Genomic DNA, 17,889 nt, shown 5'->3' with positions numbered 1-17,889 from the left:
CAAGCTAAATATAAATAAGATTATTAAAACCTATAAATCAATGAGTACTCTCCATTTTCGAGTAAATTTTAACTCTTGAGTCGTCTAATGAAATTTAAAGAAGTCTAAAAAAGCCAAAACTATACATATGTTTCCAATTCATTTTTCAAAGATAAGCTATATATATATATATATATATATATATATATATATATATATATATATATATATATATATATATATATATATATTATTTGATCCAACGTTGCAGCGTTGCCAATTTCTCATGTAATCATATGATACACAAACGAGAGAAGAAATACCTTGCCTGTCAAATTTGGGACTTCTGTTTCTGATTTATTGTTCCTGCTTTTGAATTTGCATCCAAACTCATTTTTGCTGATTGTTTTCTTGATTTGGGTTTTTGGTTGCCCCTTCAAATCTTGCAGTCTCTCTCTGTTTTCTGTTTTCCCGCGCTCTCTTGGCTCCAAAAATGGAAGAGAGAATGCCCTAACTAAACAGACAAGACAGGCTTTGTTTAGATTCTTGGGGATGTCTGTACGACTTGTCATCGGCCCTAGACGACTCTTCTCGATGGGCATTATAAACTATTGTAATTTTTTTTCTTTTAACTTCTTGAGTTTAAATATTTAGACTAACTTTTAATGAAATTATTAAACAGTGAAGGAAGATGCGTCCATACATTTTCTGCATCTTAAAGTTGATTGGCCATCTTAGTGAATCTTTATAAGCAGAAGGAAAAACCTCCTCTTTCTCAAGGAAAAACAATTACAATGGCAAATGTTACTTACAGGTTGACTACGTGAACTGCTGCTTCATGTTCGGAATCTACACAGGTAAATAGAGGAAAAACAAATGAAATATTGTACAAGCTCAAAATCTTCCACCAATTGCATTGCGTAGAAGCAGCAGCAGCTTCAAGAATTGAGTAAAAATTAGCCTTCACTGGGCAGTTCTAATTTCCAAATTGAATAAACTACCTCACTTGACAAGATACATCAGCTGGGACTAGCAACTACAGAGTTGGTCAGCATGAAGCATTGCTCTTATGTAACAGTTCTAGAATTACACCTCTCAACTAATATTAATATATATACTACAGCAATATATTTTGCTACAACATTTGTGAGCATTACGTCCTATGACATGCATGGTCCTAAGCTTCACAATTTGAATCTTTACATCCAAAAATTTGATCAGAGATTGCTGTCATCGAAAAATCTTCAACCCTCGGGATCAGTGAAATACACGGGACTATCTAGTTCACCCATGTTTGCAGAAGCAAAAGACTTGAATGATTCTATTGACGAAAGGGAAGAAGCAGTCTCGTCGGAGTCTGAAACCATCTCGTCGTGTATGATAATATGGTCCTCGTCAATCTCAGATGCGTCTGACCCAGACGTTCCTAACAAAAGTTTGTTGATGGCTGTCCTTGCAGTTTCAACGAACCATTCATCCTCAGGTAGTGCACTGCACAGGAGAAAGTTGGCAAAATCAGTTGCCAGTAAGAACAGCAGTACTTCATGGAAATGAAATGTGACTACCTTTGTGGGTCTATGCCTCTAGCTGAGAAAGTCCTGATTGCTCGAGCAATTATGGCCGAAGCAATCTGATGCACATGTCGAGATGGATAGCCAGCAAAACGAGCAATTTCAACAGTGAAGTGCATGTCAAGAATTAACTGTAAAAAAAATTCAAGTGATTGTCAATGAATACAGAATAGGAGAAGAGATAACAAGAAAGCAAATCTACCCAGTTGTGGGACCAAGTCACTGACTCTCACTCAAACAAATAACTTCTCAACTTCTGATTTTCACAATACTCAATTAGTCCTGTACTCTAACTTGTGATATAAAAGAAGATTATTCCTTACAGAAATTATTTATTAATGGACAAACTTCGAAGAGTGCAACGAATACAAATTATTCTTCACAGAAAGTATTTTTCTAAGAATTTGGAAAGAGCAGGTAAATGTATTATGACCAGCACAACAATTTTTTTCTTTTAAGAAAAAAAAAAAAAAACACATAAACACCCCCACCCTGGCATCCTCTCAGAAGACACAACAAAATACCTGCTGCAAACCAAGTGGCTTAAGTGGAACTGATTCATCCTCAAACACATCCCAGAATTCCTGCTCCTCAGACAGCCACATCACAACAGTCTCTGTTAGCCTAGCAAGCAAAATTTTCTGTATTTTCTCTTTCCCAAGTAACACGTCTCCAGCCACAGTTGCTAATTGCTGAAGCTTTGAAAATAATGCCTGCAGAAAAACATAGTTTCAGTACCAAAAGGATACTGGTGCAAAATACATAGTAAGCCCAATTTCTGTATAGTGGCTGAATGAGAGAAAGGGGGTCGGATCCAAGATCCTTGGCTTGACAATAGGTTTCTCGAGAGCATGTTTTAAGTTGAATAACAAGTAAATAGAGTCAGATCAAAGCATTAACACACTATTTGCAAAACCAATAAGATTAAGACAATATATCACAAAGGACTAAAACACTCACATAAGTGCTAAAAAGCATGGGGGTTTGAGTCCTCATCAAGACATGAAAGATAAGGACAGTTTATTGAATGAGCAATTCAACAAAAGATCTCAGTTCTAATAAGTATTTATGAATATCAATTCTATCTAATATCTTGGAATGGGAATAAGTTTGGTGGTGGAAACAATAGGTTGCTATTCAGCATTTATATCTAATAAATATGAATTTAGAAAAGAAATGGAGATAGTTTAAAAGTCAGGGTTGACGTTATCACAGTAACAGAGGAATTCATGAAGTTTCCTGAAGATACAAGGATTGCAACAAATACTGAAATTGAGAATGGAAGCACATGCACATCCAAGAGTAGCATTAACAGACCTTAGTAGGGAAATCAGCAGTAGGAAAATAAGGTAACCTGAAATGGCAATGACGGAAGAGGATCAGAGTCCCAATACAAATCCGCCCCTTCCCCACTTAAATAAATTAGTGCATTTAATCGTGTTTTTCCTTGTCTTGAATAGATGAAAGTCAAAACATATTGCCGACAGAAGTGATCTCTAAGCTTGTCAAAAGAATGCTGAAGGCTGCGCTTCCATTCCTTCAATTCTGCTGTAATGCTCGCATTAGGCACAATATTTTCACTTTCCAGCTCCTTGCTTTCATTTGTTAGACTCCAAACTTTTAATACGCCAAGGGGTAAAAGTTCATCCAGAATAGTAAATGCAAATCCCAAAAGTGCAAGCTGCTCCGAATCAGTCTCAGCTCTGAAGTGTATAACCTCCTTCAGCTCTGTGAGATTGTCATCATCAGAGGGACCTGGCAGGGATTTAATTAGCATATCCATGTATTTATCAAACAGCTGTGAAATTCTTGTTAATACATTGGCTCCAAAATGCAAGACAGCCATGGGCGTTAGCTGTGCCAATATATCCTGTACAAATTATTTGAACCAAACACTATCAATGAAATGATCATTAGAACATCATAAACTACTAGACTACCAGATCAATAAGTAAACTTCAAACAGGAAACATTGTGAACCAAGAAAGTGTCATGCACACATACATACATACTCAAATGCATATGTATGTGTGCAGATATATTCACAAGCACTAGGACACAAGGTCTAAAGATGCTTGTTTGAACTTTGAAGTAAATGTGTAAAATAAAGCACTAGGACACAAGGTCTACAGAATTTTTCATTCGCAGAATAACAGAAGAGAGCCAGCTTACTTCAATGATGTCCATGAATTTCATTCCACTATCAACAAGCACACTATCTGACAATGTTGCAAAAGCAGATAATGGAGACATAGATCTAGGTGACAAAAGCGAGCTCTCATCTATTTCTGTCACATCCAGAGCTGCCCTTCTGGCCCATCTAAAATTCAACTCTAACACTTCTTCAATGTATGGTCGTAAGAGCACCAAAAGCAACTTTGACAGTTTCAGACCTTGTGATTCCAGCATTGAGGAGTATGTAAGACTAGCCTGAACACAATTGCTAGCTGTGCCCAAAGCAAAAAGTTTTTCAGAAGAGGGTGCATTCTCCTTCACCAACCGTACAAAGTATTCGATTTCCCACTCCACCCATTGAACAACCCTATTGGTATATACAGGATTATCACCAAATATCAAACCAGATTCTTTTGTTGTCACAGAAATTATTGAAAACACAAGCCTGGATAGTGTAGCTGGAAATGTTTTGGGATACACAGAACATGACGGAAGGAAAAGCTCAATACTCTTTTGGAGGCGGGAACCATATGATTTTAGCAGTAGTTGATGTGCCAAAGGACCTTTCCCAAGCTTGATCAAAGCAGATAAAGCTTTCTTTAGTTCCAGAATGCTAACCAAAGGCTGTTCAGTAATCTCAATCAGTTGATCCTCGAGCATTGACTTTCTCTTCAAAAACGCTGATCTATATGAGGATAATTCCATTGATGAGGTATCTCCAGAACCTTTCAGCTCTGGACAGTTTTTCTCTTCAGCTTCCAAAGCTTCAACTGCTTCTTCCACTTTATGTTCAGCCAAGAGAACATCAATATTCTCCAAGAATATGGCTTTCCGATTATCTGCGTCACTTAGCAAGGAACTTTGAAGTTCATCAACTTGAGGATCTTGCTGACAATCACCAATGTTGCCATTAGCAGAGTTCCACTCTTCCAATTCACGGCAAACCCCAGTCATCAAATCCTGCACAAGAATCCCTTGTGCAGAAATATGCTTTCTCAATTCCACCAACTCATGCTCCATTTCCACTACTTCTTCAGACATTCTACAAATATCAGAAAACAAAATTTAGCAAACGAGATTAGGAATGCAAGGTAATTTACAGCAGAAAACTGTTAAGTACAGATCTGAATTGACAATAAGCAAACGATGGAAGGAAATGTTCAAAAGAATATCTGCAGACATTATCGTTTATCTATTAGAAAAACCTCCCATGTATCGTGATATATGTGGATAGGCTTAAGCTTGAAGAGATCGTCCATACAAGGGTCACCTATCCAAACTACAAGTGTTTAGATGGCCACTGAAATAAGGAAGAGGCAAAACATTATGCAAGTTCTAGTATTTCAGTAAGTCAACCCAAATTGTTGTGAATTGTGGGCCCAAATTCTTCTGGAATTCAGAACAAAACTTAAATGGAGGAAATGCTTAAAATCTAGGAGAAGAGGAAGCAATACCCTGCAGAAAGTAAGAGAGAACAGATTTCTCCAAATGGGCTTGCAATCGTTTCCTTGAAGCACTTCAGGTATGATAATCTAATTCTATAGTCTGAGAATAAAAAGTCTCTAGCTTGTTTTCTTAGATCGGACATGACATGAGGTACATCTAATTATCAAGCAAAAACACATGGAATTTTTTACCTCGAGAAAGCAAAGTACTTTGTTTGCATATTGCCGCATAGATTCTCCACAGCATCCTTCAAATCCAAGAGTTCACAACAAACTTTTCTGATTCCCTGCGGTCACAAACTTACTTAAGTTAGTGGAAAAAATACGCAGCCATCTGACCACAGTAACATTCATAAAATCAACACAAAAGGATGACATAATAGAAAACCATTTTCAATGCCCAGGATCAACACCAGTAGCTCCAACCTATCAAAATCCGGATCTATTGAATGCGCAAAACAGGGAAAGATGCCATTAATACATCCGAACACTACAATCACTAAAAATCTAATTCAATGCACTTAGAATTTCGAATCAAATCAACTGAATACAACTTAGAACAAGGCAAAACACCAAGAAACACAATTCTGCAATAGTATGAGAGAAGCCCAGAAGACAAAAACGGCTCTTGACGCTAATTGAGCTCAAAATGAAGAAACCCCAGATTCAAAAATAAAATCTTTTCTCAAATAGTCACAAAAAAAAAAATTAAATACAAAATTTAAGGTCCAACCTTAAACCATTCTAGCTTAAATAAGAAACAAAGAAACATTTGGAAGAAGAAAACAAACCTTTTCTGTGTGAGACTGGTACGAAGAGTCGATCTTGGACTGAGAAGTAATGCTTTCTATAGAAGGGAAATCATCGTCTTCTTCACTGCTCTCCATTTCTTTTTCTGAAAGTGTTTTATCGCAAAGCTCCTCCTTTTCTCTTGAAATATTCAGTTATGCGTAGCTAAGTAATCAAATTAAAGCTCGAAATATAGTAAGAAAGAAAGTAGTGGCAATGTGAGGGTCAGCTAGATCCTAGAGGACAAGTTGGCCTGTCACTTTGGAACTTGTGCTCAACTGCTAGTTTTTTACTTCTCTCAGAGACGGAAGGTTTTTCGATCTCGAGAGCTAGTTGTGATTGGTTGGTTCAATACCATAATCAATTATGGATTAAATTCAAGAAAAGATTAAGAGAAATAAATTGTTTTCCATAATTATACTAATGCCTTTCTGTATGAGATCTCCTTAAAATGCATATATGTTAGATTCAGTTTTATATTACTAAAATTGGCTCCAAAATACTCCCACTATTAAAGCTTTAAATTTGTCCATCAAGGGAATCTTGTAAAAATTATGCAAGATTTGTATTTTAGTCTTTGCCCAGCTAAATTTGTGTTAAAAAAATTCAGCTATTTTAGTGGGTAATTTTCTCCTTTAATTTCACCGTACTTGGTGACTTTGCAATGGTATTTTTTTTGTGTATGTCTTTTCATAAACAATGAAGCTAAGTTAAATTAACATAGAAAGAGAAAGTTTTTGTATTATAGTTTAGTAGTTTTTATACTTATATTTTGTATTTTAAAAAATTATAATTTATATTTTTAGTAATTATAAAATAGATTAAATAATATAAAATTTAAAATGTAAATTATTATACATACAACAAAATTTAAGATATAAACTATAATTTTTAAAAAAGTAATGTAAGTTAAAAGAACAATTAAATTATAACTTCATCATAGTAATTTTTTTAAAAATAAAAACTCTTAACTACCACCTAGATGAATAATTAGAGTTGGATTTAGATACCCCGAGGGCAGTAGCTTATTGGTCAAGTTCTAGGTTTGCTTCTTAGAAATCATCAGTTTGAGTCTCATAAATTTTAAGGTTACTGGAGGCTTACATGATCGTTAACTTCAGAACCTGTGAGATTAGTTAAGATACACACAAACTAATTCGAATACCTATATATATATATATATATATATATATATATATATATATATATATATATATATATATAAAAGTTGGATTTAGGACTCTAATCTCGGTCGTAATTATAACCAAAAGTTTAAAAGAGAGAGATGACTGCAATTACATAATTGAAGATATGATTTTTGATAAAAAGAAGTCTGAAAGTAAACTATATGTTATGAAGTATTAAACATAATGAGAAGACTAGAAATGTAAAGCCGTCTTAGCTCAGCTGGTAGAGCGCATGGCTTTTAACCATGTGGTCGTGGGTTCGATTCCCACAGACGGCGAGACTTTATTGTTTGATCTTTTTTTTCCTCCTATTCGACTACCTGTAGAGCGCATGATGGCTTCCGCTTCACATCCCTTCACCAACACACCACCATCTCCTCCTCCATTACAGCAAACTGTGTCTTCAACAACAAGAAGAGCTCGGTCTATCATTTCCATATCTACTGTGTTTTCCGTACCAAACTTCTATGCTTCGTCTTTTACTACAATTAGTGACTTCTTGGACCTCCCAAATTCCGGTGGTGTCAAGGCCTTGGACATATTTTTAAGACCATTCATTTAATTGTATAAAGGTTGCAGCAATGCATTGCTATGGAAGGTTAGCAGCAAAACAAGGTTGGATGCTTTTCTTATGGAACTTTTTCCCCCTCCTTTCTTAGGTTATCTATAATTCTTTGCAGTGCCATGGCCTTGTATGTTTCTCTGATTAATCTATATATATGAAGCAATTTCAAAGTCATAGGTCATTTTCCAAATGTTAATGCCTCGTATTTAGTCCTTTTTTGGCTCCAAGTATCTGAGCAATCGCTTAAGGTTGAGTGGCTATGGAGTTCGCTTTTCACAAAGCTCAGAAAAAACTTGGTGCTGTCCTTTGCTTCCTGGAGAATAGTTGGTGCAGCTAGCCTTAACTGGACAGACTGAACAATCTTCCTCACAATTGCACAATCTAAAGACTTTATTTAGCACGGGTGAATCTTCATATTCCTCTCCTTTCATATGATGCAAGTGTAAGAACACCATGCTGATCTTAACATATTAACCTGAGATCCTTTCTTTCTGCAAATCCCTCTTGGCCCAATTCAATTCTACTCCACGTACCAGGTCTCCACAGGTCTATCAATGTCAGAAAAATGCAAAATAGTGCCCCAAATGTTCTTAACAGTAGCTCATGAGAAGAACAAAGGATTCCTTTCTTCGGAATGCTGATTGCGCATTTGGGATATCCCTCGAGTCTGCGATATTTCTCCCCATTTCTGACTTTCGTGGCCTTTGTAGATTAGCAAATCCAGTATAGATAACCACACAATAAAGATATGCCTTGGAACCCCGAACAAGTTTGAGCTAGTCCACTATTGTATTTTTCTGCCTTATCTGATCTCATTTAGACTTCACTGAAAGAATGCCAGATACAATCAGATGTCAAGATATACTGTATAGTATACAAATAGAACCTTGAATGTTCTCCATTACAACTCACCTTGCATTTGGCTATTGCCACTCATCACCAACAATTAATGTAGACACCTTTGCATCGTTAGAGTTTTCAGTTTCATAAATCAGTCTGGTTCCATATTTTTTAGCAAGAGGGCCACGAGGATGCCATTTATCTCACAAGAGAAAAGTTTCTTCCCCATTTCCAACAGCGTGGCTGGTATTCCCCCAAATGGCGGTGAAGTCTATATTTGAAAAGATAATTCATACCCCATTTGCTACCCAGAAGGAAAATAAGGTTCAGGAAACTCTAGTCTCTAGTGTGGTCATGACCAGGGGGACTGTTGCCCCTTAAATCTCGAAACGGTCCGACTACTTGGGCTCAAGAATTGCATATAGAAACACTCAGATTTTCAAGACATCATCATAGGATAACCACATTGCATGTTTGATATGGTTTTGGTGTTAAAGTCAGAAGCAATAGAAAGAAGCATTTAGCAAAATGCATTTCTTTTTGCGCTTTTCCTTGTCCTTGAGAGGATTAGAATGTCTTAATATCAATGCCTTTTCTACAGAAGTGTCCATTTTCTCTATTCAAGGTCTAATGTGTTTCATCATATTGGAGTGCTGGAATGAAAAAAAAAAGCAACAAGGAATTTAGAAAAACTCATTGCTTCTGCAAATAGATTACCAGTAGATTGCTAGAGCCTGCACTGCATAAAGACTCTGCTGCATTTGATGCTTCTTCCTGTAACATTTCTTTGAGCTCTTTCTTGTGGATTGCAGAGTTCTTAACTCTTATTGTTCTCTCTAATAAAGACTCCACTTTCGAACATAAAACTGTTGAAGCATATGGTAAAAAATCACACAAATCCGAGCATTTGAAACTCCTTGAGGCATTTTCATTGATAAAAAGAAACACTGGATCCTTACTATAGAATTGTATAATTTCAATAAATTGACCGAGTTCTGTCCTTAAATTATCATAGATTCACTTGTGGATTCTCACTGATGTTATATTCTTCTTATTAGTTCTTCGAGAGGCAGAGGCTTTTTACTGGCATTTTCAATCCAACGAGTCTCGCCATTGGAGAAGGCTCAACTTTGGGAGCTCTTATATTCGACATTGAGCTTGTCAGCCTGAGGAATCAGTGAAGCAGATATCTTGAATCTAAAAGACAAAAACATTCTTAAGCAAGCCATTGGAATCCAATCAGTTTACCAGTAATCAAGATTTTTGTACCCTATACGCAGGACAACAATTGTGTTCGAGTAATGCTAAAGATACTCCTTTTGTCTGAGACGTCACTGTTGTCATAACGGGCTTTTGACCCCTTTTTCAAAATAATTGAGAAAATATCAAGAAGAAAATTTAGGGGAAAAAAAGGAAGAAGAAAATGGCCAGTGCCGTATGTTACATCACAGTGCCGTATGTTACATCACTGATTTGTATAGCAGAGTCATTCCCCATGCCATTACGTTTGTAATGCTGGTCAATAATAATAGGGTTTCTTGAATTTACAAGTACTGTGATATTCTCGAAAGTGATCTTCCTTCCTGACATATCATGATCCACCCTAGAGAGCGAAGAAATCATAACATCAGTACTAATTTCTGGCTCTTTCTCTATTGTTACCCTCCCATGTCTTGATTCTTGCACCATTCGTAGTTCCATTCAGTGTACAGCTTTTAACATGGACCTCTTCTAGTGTTTCATAAACTCCATCCTTTCCTAGACTCCCAGCACTGCATAGAGAGAGTAATGTTTCAAGAAACAGAAGAAAAACCATTGATGGCAATACAATCATCATCTAATTGAACAGAAGAAAATGTGCATAAGAGAAACCTTAAAGGTTCGATCACCAGTTCCTATAAAAGAGTCTTGGACACTGGCACGGTTTGATGCAGAAATATCAATTCCATCAGTATTCGGGCTGTCTTCTAGCTGGAGATGTTGACATCTGATCACATTGATTGATGGCTATGTGACTCTTTTGACTGCTGACATGTTTCAAGTGACTTAGACGTTGGAGGCCATTACATTTGCTGAAATGGAGAGCCTGCAGGCACAAAATTCCTTACTCTCACGATCAGAAAATTGTGAAAGGTGTTCCTTGTATGTTTCGAAGATGATGATGATGAAGACTCAACGTTGGATTGATCAATCTTACCACGCGACGTCTCGAGCAGGTAATAGCTACCACTCGTTGACAATCATAGTAAAATGAGTGACAGTCCAGAAGAAAAAATATGGAAGAAATTAATTAAATTCATTGAATAGCTAGCGACATACATTGCGCAAGCTTCCCAGCAAGGTCCTCCGTTACCATTAAATCTTCCTCCTCCATCAATAACGAGACCATTAATATTCTTAAACCCGATCCATCGATCTCTCAAAATCAACACCAACCCATGAATCAAAGCTTTTTGGTGCATTAATAAGTCATTTAATCTGCAACAATTTTATGAAGTGATTGGAATATTGGATTGAGACAGGTATATATATTATATATAGGATTAGCACAGGCACCAATGGTAGGAACGGGAATATTAAGAAAATGATAAAAAAAAAAAATTGTCTTGAATATTTACATCCTTTTCCAAAACTCACAATATCATAGCTTATAAATCCCCCTTCATTCGGTCTTCACCTAAGATTTAAGTCAATGATTTCGTCAAAAAAAAGTCAACTATCAAAGTTAACATTTTTACTATGATTTAATTGATATTTTTTAAGAAATAAAGCTAATTAACCACAATGCACGCAACATCAAATTAATGACCCTTTCTATTTGTTTGTTCACTCTTCATCATTATAACGTGGCGGTTAGGGCAAAATGAAGGCATTACCTCCAAACCGATGTTCAAAATAAAGGTATTTTCTATGGCTTATAACTTTTCAGGTAGCTCATTATTTTCCGGTATGAGAGTTCGGAGTCTGCTACATTTCTTTTATGCTAAAATTGATAGAGATTGTTTGTATCCTTAAAACAGCCAAATCCCATGCATGCACTTCTTAATTATTATGTTCGAGCTAGGCTTGCATGGTGAGATCATTGTAAATTCTAGGAGACAAGAGGAGCAGTTAATTAAAAAAAACCTTATATTATTGTTAATTTTAGAGCTCGTGAAATTAGTCGAAGTACGCGCAAACTGACCTGGACATCACGTTAATAAAAAAAATTATTTCTTTTTTTTATTTTTAAGTTAAGATCTTAATTAAAATTAGTATTTATAAGCATTTGTTCAAATACCAATAATAAATAATAAGAGAATAACCAAGGATTGAACTTTGTGAAGATATCAAGAAATGAAAGCATCTCACACTCGCTTTGCAACACAATAATGCTAAGTTGTAAAGTTTTACTAATTCCATGCCAATATCCAAGTGAAGAAATTTATGTAAGCAAAGTGATTACACAAGATACTCAACTTGATGAAGTAATTTATCACTTTTATTTTTTATTTTTTCTTTCAAAAATAAAATCATGTTTTCTAAAAATAAAGTTTCTTTTTTTCTTTTTCATATTCTCCATGTATTTTTAATTCATCCATGTTTAATTGAAATGATAAATAAAGACTAATATAAATAAACTATTCAAGAAAATAAAACTTAATTTAACTTACAATATTTTTTATTAAATTAAAAAAAATTCTTGCACTAACTTACACATCAAATAAAGAAAATAAATTTCACAACCATGCCAAATATTTATTTATTTATTAGATAAATTAGACAAAAGTGGTCTTATGGATGTAAAAAATGAGAACAATCTCTCACAAAATTATCCTCTTAATTACCCTTCTAATTAAAACATTTGGAAACCTAATTAATTTTCTCACACAAAACCCATTATTAAACCTCACTTTCCTTTTTCTCTACTCTTTCCTCTCTCTCCTTTCCCTTTTAAAAAACCACATCTTTGAAAGCCCTCTCCTCTTTCGCTTTTACTCTCTCTCTCTCTCTCCTTCCCAAAAGCAACAAGGAAACAAACGACAAGGAGAGAGAGATACCAAAAAATCCCTCTCAGATCTCTCTCTCTTTTGAAAACCCCAAATTTTGAGTTTTCAAAAATGAGCCAGAAATCACTGATCTACGCATTTGTTTCTCGAGGAACTGTGATTCTTGCTGACTATACTGAGTTCAGTGGGAATTTCAATTCCATAGCTTTTCAATGTCTCCAGAAACTTCCTGCTACTAACAACAAGTTTACTTACAACTGTGATGGCCACACTTTCAATTACCTCGTTGACAATGGCTTTAGTAAGTGTTTTTTATTTGTGGGTTTTGTTTAGTTTTGAGGTTTTTATGTTTTCAAAGAGTTTTTGTTCTGGGTTTTCTGTTTTGGTATCTCGGTTATCATTGTTTTTTGCTGTAAGAGAGGGTTTGTTGGGTTTTTGTAGATTTTATTTAGGGAGGTGCGGTTGATGAGACATGAATTGGATCTGTTTGATTCTCTTGAAACTGTGGCTCGACTGTAGAGAGGATTTGTGTTTTTGGGTTTCGGAAAATGTTATGTTAATGCAAAACCTAAGAATTCTAACGTTCTTAAATAACATATGAAAGTAGTATAAGGATTCTAAGTGACTTTGCCTTTACGTCGAAGATTGACTTGAGCGTTTTTGTTGTTGCAGCTTATTGTGTGGTTGCAGCTGAATCGGCTGGAAGACAAGTACCTATAGCTTTTCTGGAGCGTGTTAAGGATGATTTTGTGACAAAATATGGCGGTGGAAAGGCTGCCACAGCCCAGGCCAACGGTCTTAACAAGGAATTTGGGTGGGTGATCTAGCTGGGTTAAGACTGTTGAGAGAAGAGGGTGAAGTTTTGTTTTGTTAATGTTGTTGATAATTGAGGTGAACTGTTAACTTGTTGCAGGCCAAAATTGAAGGAACATATGCAATATTGTGCTGATCATCCTGAAGAGATAAGCAAGCTTGCCAAAGTGAAAGCTCAGGTCTCTGAAGTTAAGGGTGTCATGATGGAGAACATTGAGAAGGTAGGTGACCTTTTGCCCACCTGAAACACAGTATCACATTTTTCAAGTTATATTTTCTTGTGGTACATGATTGAATGAGGCACAAGTTTTGTTGTTGAATCATTAGTGCTAGAATGTTAAAACGTCTAAAAGTTACTTCATGTGTGCATTCATGCAAGTTTGCTTGTTTATGTGCACGTGGGCACTTGGGTGTGTGTGTGTTTCGTCACCGAGCGTAAGTAATTTCATGTTCCTGACAAGATTATTACTTTCAAATACTTTGGTTTAAAGCTGTTATAAGTATTTCCATTGAATCATTAGGTTTTACCAAAATGTTCAAAAGTTACCTTATTTGTCATATGTGTAGATTCTTTCAGGTGTACTTGTCAATGTGCCTTTTGAATGTGTGGACATGTATGTGTTATTGAGCATCAGTTCATTGAGGTTTATGTTTAAGTGGGATGGCATTCCCATTTTTTGGTGCACAGGTAGCTTTAATTGCTAAATTGAGTCTTCAGCACCAGTTTATTTGTGTGCTTTCCCTCCGAAGTTGTTGGACTTCTTATTTCATTGTGTTCATTGGTGTAGACTAGATGGACACTTTTTTCTCTGTATTTCCGTGTGTTTTCTTATGTTTGCAGATTATGAAATTCAGCTGACCCCATTTGGAATTAATGTGTTCACTTCATTTACTGTTGAGATTGAGCTGCACTTGGTTCCTCTAACACATGGTGTTTTCAAGGTTTGAATAAAAGAGATCTTTTTTCTGTATTGATACAGGTTTTGGATAGGGGGGAGAAAATAGAACTTCTTGTGGACAAGACTGAGAACCTTCATCAACAGGTCAGTGACTCTCTCTCTCTCTCTCTCTCTCTCACACGCGCGCACACACATTTATGACATTTCTAGGGAGCAGTAAGCTGTTCTAGAAAGTTTTGCTACTACTCACTCGGTGTTTTGGAAGAATGGAGGGTTTTCTTTAAGGAAAATATGTAATCATCTAAATGAAATTTACTTCGTTGGTAGTTTTTATACCTGTTTCACAACAATCATATCACATTATAGCAACACCATCTTAACATGCCTTTTGACAATTTATCTAGATACATTCCTAATCTTCATTGTTTCGGAAAGATACTGATCCCCTTTTATTGTTTGTGGAAATTGGTAAACTGTAGGCACAAGACTTCCGCAGTCAAGGGACACAAATCCGGAGAAAAATGTGGCTGCAGAACATGAAGGTTAAGCTGATTGTATTGGGTATACTGATTGTCTTGATCCTCATCATAGTCCTCTCTATTTGCAAAGGCTTCAACTGCTGAGAGTGAGAGATGTTTTTGAAGGCTTGATAATACTGTTTCTAGAGCTTTTGCGAGTTACAAAAGCAAATACCGAATATATTGTTATGACTGTGTGTAGCAGCAACTAGTGATTTCTTTGATATATCGTCCAAGAACTTTATTTTTGAACGTGAATGAAACCCTATATGTTATTTGTCATATCATTCCAACGTTTCTTGGTTGATGGATAAAATTTTGGATTGTCACAATACTTTGTAAAAAATGTGATGCTCGGTAATGATGGCTTTCTTAATCTTTTGCTTGCACGCCAACTTGTTAGCTGAGCAAAAACTACTCTCCATATTAGAATTTTCATGGCACCAGTTTCATTTCTTGCAATCCCAGAATAGGTTTCGTGGTTTTGATAAATGATCGCATCGGTGATACAATCATTAAAGTTTGGCTTGAAGATTTTAACCATGTAAATCAACCATGACAAGAATCATTCCAACCCGGTAAAAATCAATTAGAACCCGGTAAAAAAAAAAATGTTTATATATAAATTCATCACGAACAACAAAATTCAAGCACAAGCAGGGAATCTTGAGATCAATTATGGTTTGCGTATTCCAATTTTGGCAGAGAAACAGAGTTTAAATCCTGCCAGCAACAAATCACAAAAAAGAAATTAAAATCCCTCCTTTTTGTGCCTTCATTGCTTCCCCAATCTTAAAACTCACCTTTCCTCTCTCCACCGACAAATCACCATCACCATCACTTCTTTTCTCATTCTCCCTGGAAATCCCCTGGGATTTATTTCCACTTCCACCACTCAGCAAATCAGAATTCTCCCACAAGGCCAAGCCCCCTTCCCTCCTTTTTTCCCACCTGTCCCCACAATTCTTATAACTAGTCTCATCAGGAAACCTTGGCAACCACCTAGGAATATGCAAACCCCTGGAATCCAATTCATCTATTTCCAAAGGAATTGAATTCCTCCTCAAAGAAATCGAATTCCCTCTTGGAATAGGCTTGGCAAAAGGGATTTCATCACTGAACTCAACAAAAGATTTAATATCTTTAAACACACCAGACCTTAAAAGACCAATGCCACCACTACTACAATGCAGCGTGGATCCTCCTGTGAAACCTTGTACAGATGACATGTCATGTAATGAGTTGATGATGTCAAAGATGTTTGATTGAGTACGGTTGGATGCATTGGAATATGACACAGCTGTTTTGGCTAGTGTTTGGAGGTAAAGGGTGGCTATATGGGTTAGCGTTTCAAGAGCTGAGAGTTGTGTGGACTTAAACCCTACTGATTGGCAGATTTGTGATACTGCTGTTTTTGTTATTTTGAAGGCATAATCTGATGGATTTTCTGCTAGTGGTGGTGGTGGTGGTGGGTTTTGGAAGCGGGTTTTGTTGGATCTTTTGTGGGGCTTTGGTTTCATGGTGATTGGATGGACGGTCATGGAGGAGGAGGTAGAAGAGAGGCTGATGATGATTGGCGGAGGGGGAGGAGGAGGATTCTTCAAAACCCTTACTATGGATGATTAATCATATCTTGGATTTTGTGCTTGACAAGACTTGAACCCTAGCTGCGCTCCAATTTCTCTAGAGATGTTCCTTTTTGCCACCGAACCACTAATACTATTTTTTCACTGTTATTGTGATTTAAAACTACTTATAAAGAAAGTAATTACTTGAATTAACTGATAAAAAATTAACATTGGAAAAGGAGAAAAAGAAAATTAAGATTGACCTTTTAGTGGAAATTAATTCTTTTCATATTAGAATTCGGATAGTCTATTAGATTTTTAAGACTTAAGCAAAAAAAAGAATGATAAAAACTATTAATTTTAGCACTTTTCTTGAGCAAAACAATTAGCTAGACTTCTCTTTTATTTTATTTATTTGTTCACTAACACAGTGTTTGGGAAGGAGGAAAGGGGAGGAAAGAAATAGAGGGGTATAGAAAAACACCATTTTCAAAGTATTTTTTATTATTTAAAAGTGTTGTTTTGTGGTAAAAAAATGTTTTTGAAATTTTTTGATTTTTTTTAAATTAAATTTTTTTATGTTTTTAGATTGTCTTGATATGTTGGTGTTAGAAATAGCTTTTTTTTAATAAAAAATATTATTTTAATTTATTTTTAAGTAAAAGTATTTTGAATAACAACTATTATTACATTTCAAAACACTATCGAAAAAGATTGGTGAGAAGTGGAGGAGAAGAAATTGAGAAAAGAAACTTCTTAAATGGTGGGCAATTCTTGAACTCTTCAACATGAAGAGAAATTCTACAAAATTATTATTTTATCTTTGATGAATTATAAATAAAGAATTATCACTATGTCGAAAACCATGCTCTTTTGTAAATTACTTTCATTATAAATTACATGTTTTTGAAAGAGAAAATAGTGCAATTTCTCATATATTTAATAATTTTTCAATAATTTAATCTTCCCCTCCAACTCCTTACAATTTTTAAATAAAAAAAATTATTTTATTTTCTTCACTCTCATCCCCTTATTTTTCACTCCATTCAGACAAAAGAAAGAAAATTTCCAATGGAGATGTGTTTATATTTGTATATTTTCAAAATATGGAAAATGGGCCTTTTCTGAATATGAAACATGGGCCCTTTCTGAATATGTGTTAGCATCATCTAAATACTTTTGGCCCAAGACTACTTCCTATGGATCTCTCTGCCTTTTAACCGTTTTAACCACCTCTCTCAAGCCTTTGAAAGGAGAGAAGCAAGAAATCAAGAGGCAGCTTAAAATGGTGTCGCCAAATTAGCAAGCATGTAGCTTAACTGGTAATAAAATCCCTTTCCACCAAGAAATTTCGTGTTTGGATCTCTCTTCTGTAATAATAATTATAAAATATTTTCATTAATGCATCAGATTAGAAAAGGAAAAAAGATACAGAGTTGAAAAGAATCTTATCATATTAAGTCAGTCTTTGTCCTTCTATTGATTTTTTCTCCATGAACGAAGATGAAAAAACTAATAACATGAATAGTCATGTAGAGAGCTAAGAAGCTA

The 17,889-nt window shown here is 35.5% G+C and overlaps 3 protein-coding genes and 1 non-coding gene across 4 annotated transcripts; 2 read left to right on the top strand and 2 right to left on the bottom strand.

Moving 5' to 3' along the window:
• Positions 1-861: 861 nt before the first annotated feature.
• Positions 862-6,356, bottom strand: LOC7457639 (exocyst complex component EXO84C). The gene is made up of 7 exons (XM_002321765.4): positions 5,962-6,356; positions 5,363-5,457; positions 3,723-4,767; positions 2,905-3,420; positions 2,075-2,263; positions 1,545-1,681; positions 862-1,470 (listed from the first exon to the last, which is right to left on the bottom strand). The coding sequence occupies exons 1-7, from the start codon at positions 6,055-6,057 to the stop codon at positions 1,224-1,226; spliced, it is 2,325 nt and encodes a 774-aa protein (XP_002321801.2). The 5' UTR covers positions 6,058-6,356; the 3' UTR covers positions 862-1,223.
• A 995-nt stretch (positions 6,357-7,351) lies between these two features.
• On the top strand, positions 7,352-7,424 carry TRNAK-UUU (transfer RNA lysine (anticodon UUU)). Its single transcript has one exon. It is a non-coding gene; the product is annotated as a tRNA-Lys (tRNA).
• Positions 7,425-12,458: 5,034 nt separating this feature from the next.
• On the top strand, positions 12,459-15,052 carry LOC7481781 (vesicle-associated membrane protein 722). Its single transcript, XM_002322324.4, has 5 exons — positions 12,459-12,841; positions 13,213-13,354; positions 13,454-13,574; positions 14,334-14,396; positions 14,732-15,052. The coding sequence occupies exons 1-5, from the start codon at positions 12,652-12,654 to the stop codon at positions 14,873-14,875; spliced, it is 660 nt and encodes a 219-aa protein (XP_002322360.1). The 5' UTR covers positions 12,459-12,651; the 3' UTR covers positions 14,876-15,052.
• Positions 15,053-15,370: 318 nt separating this feature from the next.
• Positions 15,371-16,499, bottom strand: LOC7457637 (transcription initiation factor TFIID subunit 8). The gene has a single exon (XM_002321764.3). It carries the CDS (start codon positions 16,309-16,311, stop codon positions 15,508-15,510), a length of 804 nt encoding a protein of 267 aa, XP_002321800.1. The 5' UTR covers positions 16,312-16,499; the 3' UTR covers positions 15,371-15,507.
• Between the last annotated feature and the right edge of the window lie 1,390 nt (positions 16,500-17,889).

Source organism: Populus trichocarpa, chromosome 15 (assembly GCF_000002775.5).
Source record: "Populus trichocarpa isolate Nisqually-1 chromosome 15, P.trichocarpa_v4.1, whole genome shotgun sequence".
Classification (NCBI taxonomy): domain Eukaryota; kingdom Viridiplantae; phylum Streptophyta; class Magnoliopsida; order Malpighiales; family Salicaceae; genus Populus; species Populus trichocarpa.
Note: the sequence above shows the minus strand (reverse complement) of the source record. Positions and strands in the feature narration are given on the sequence as shown.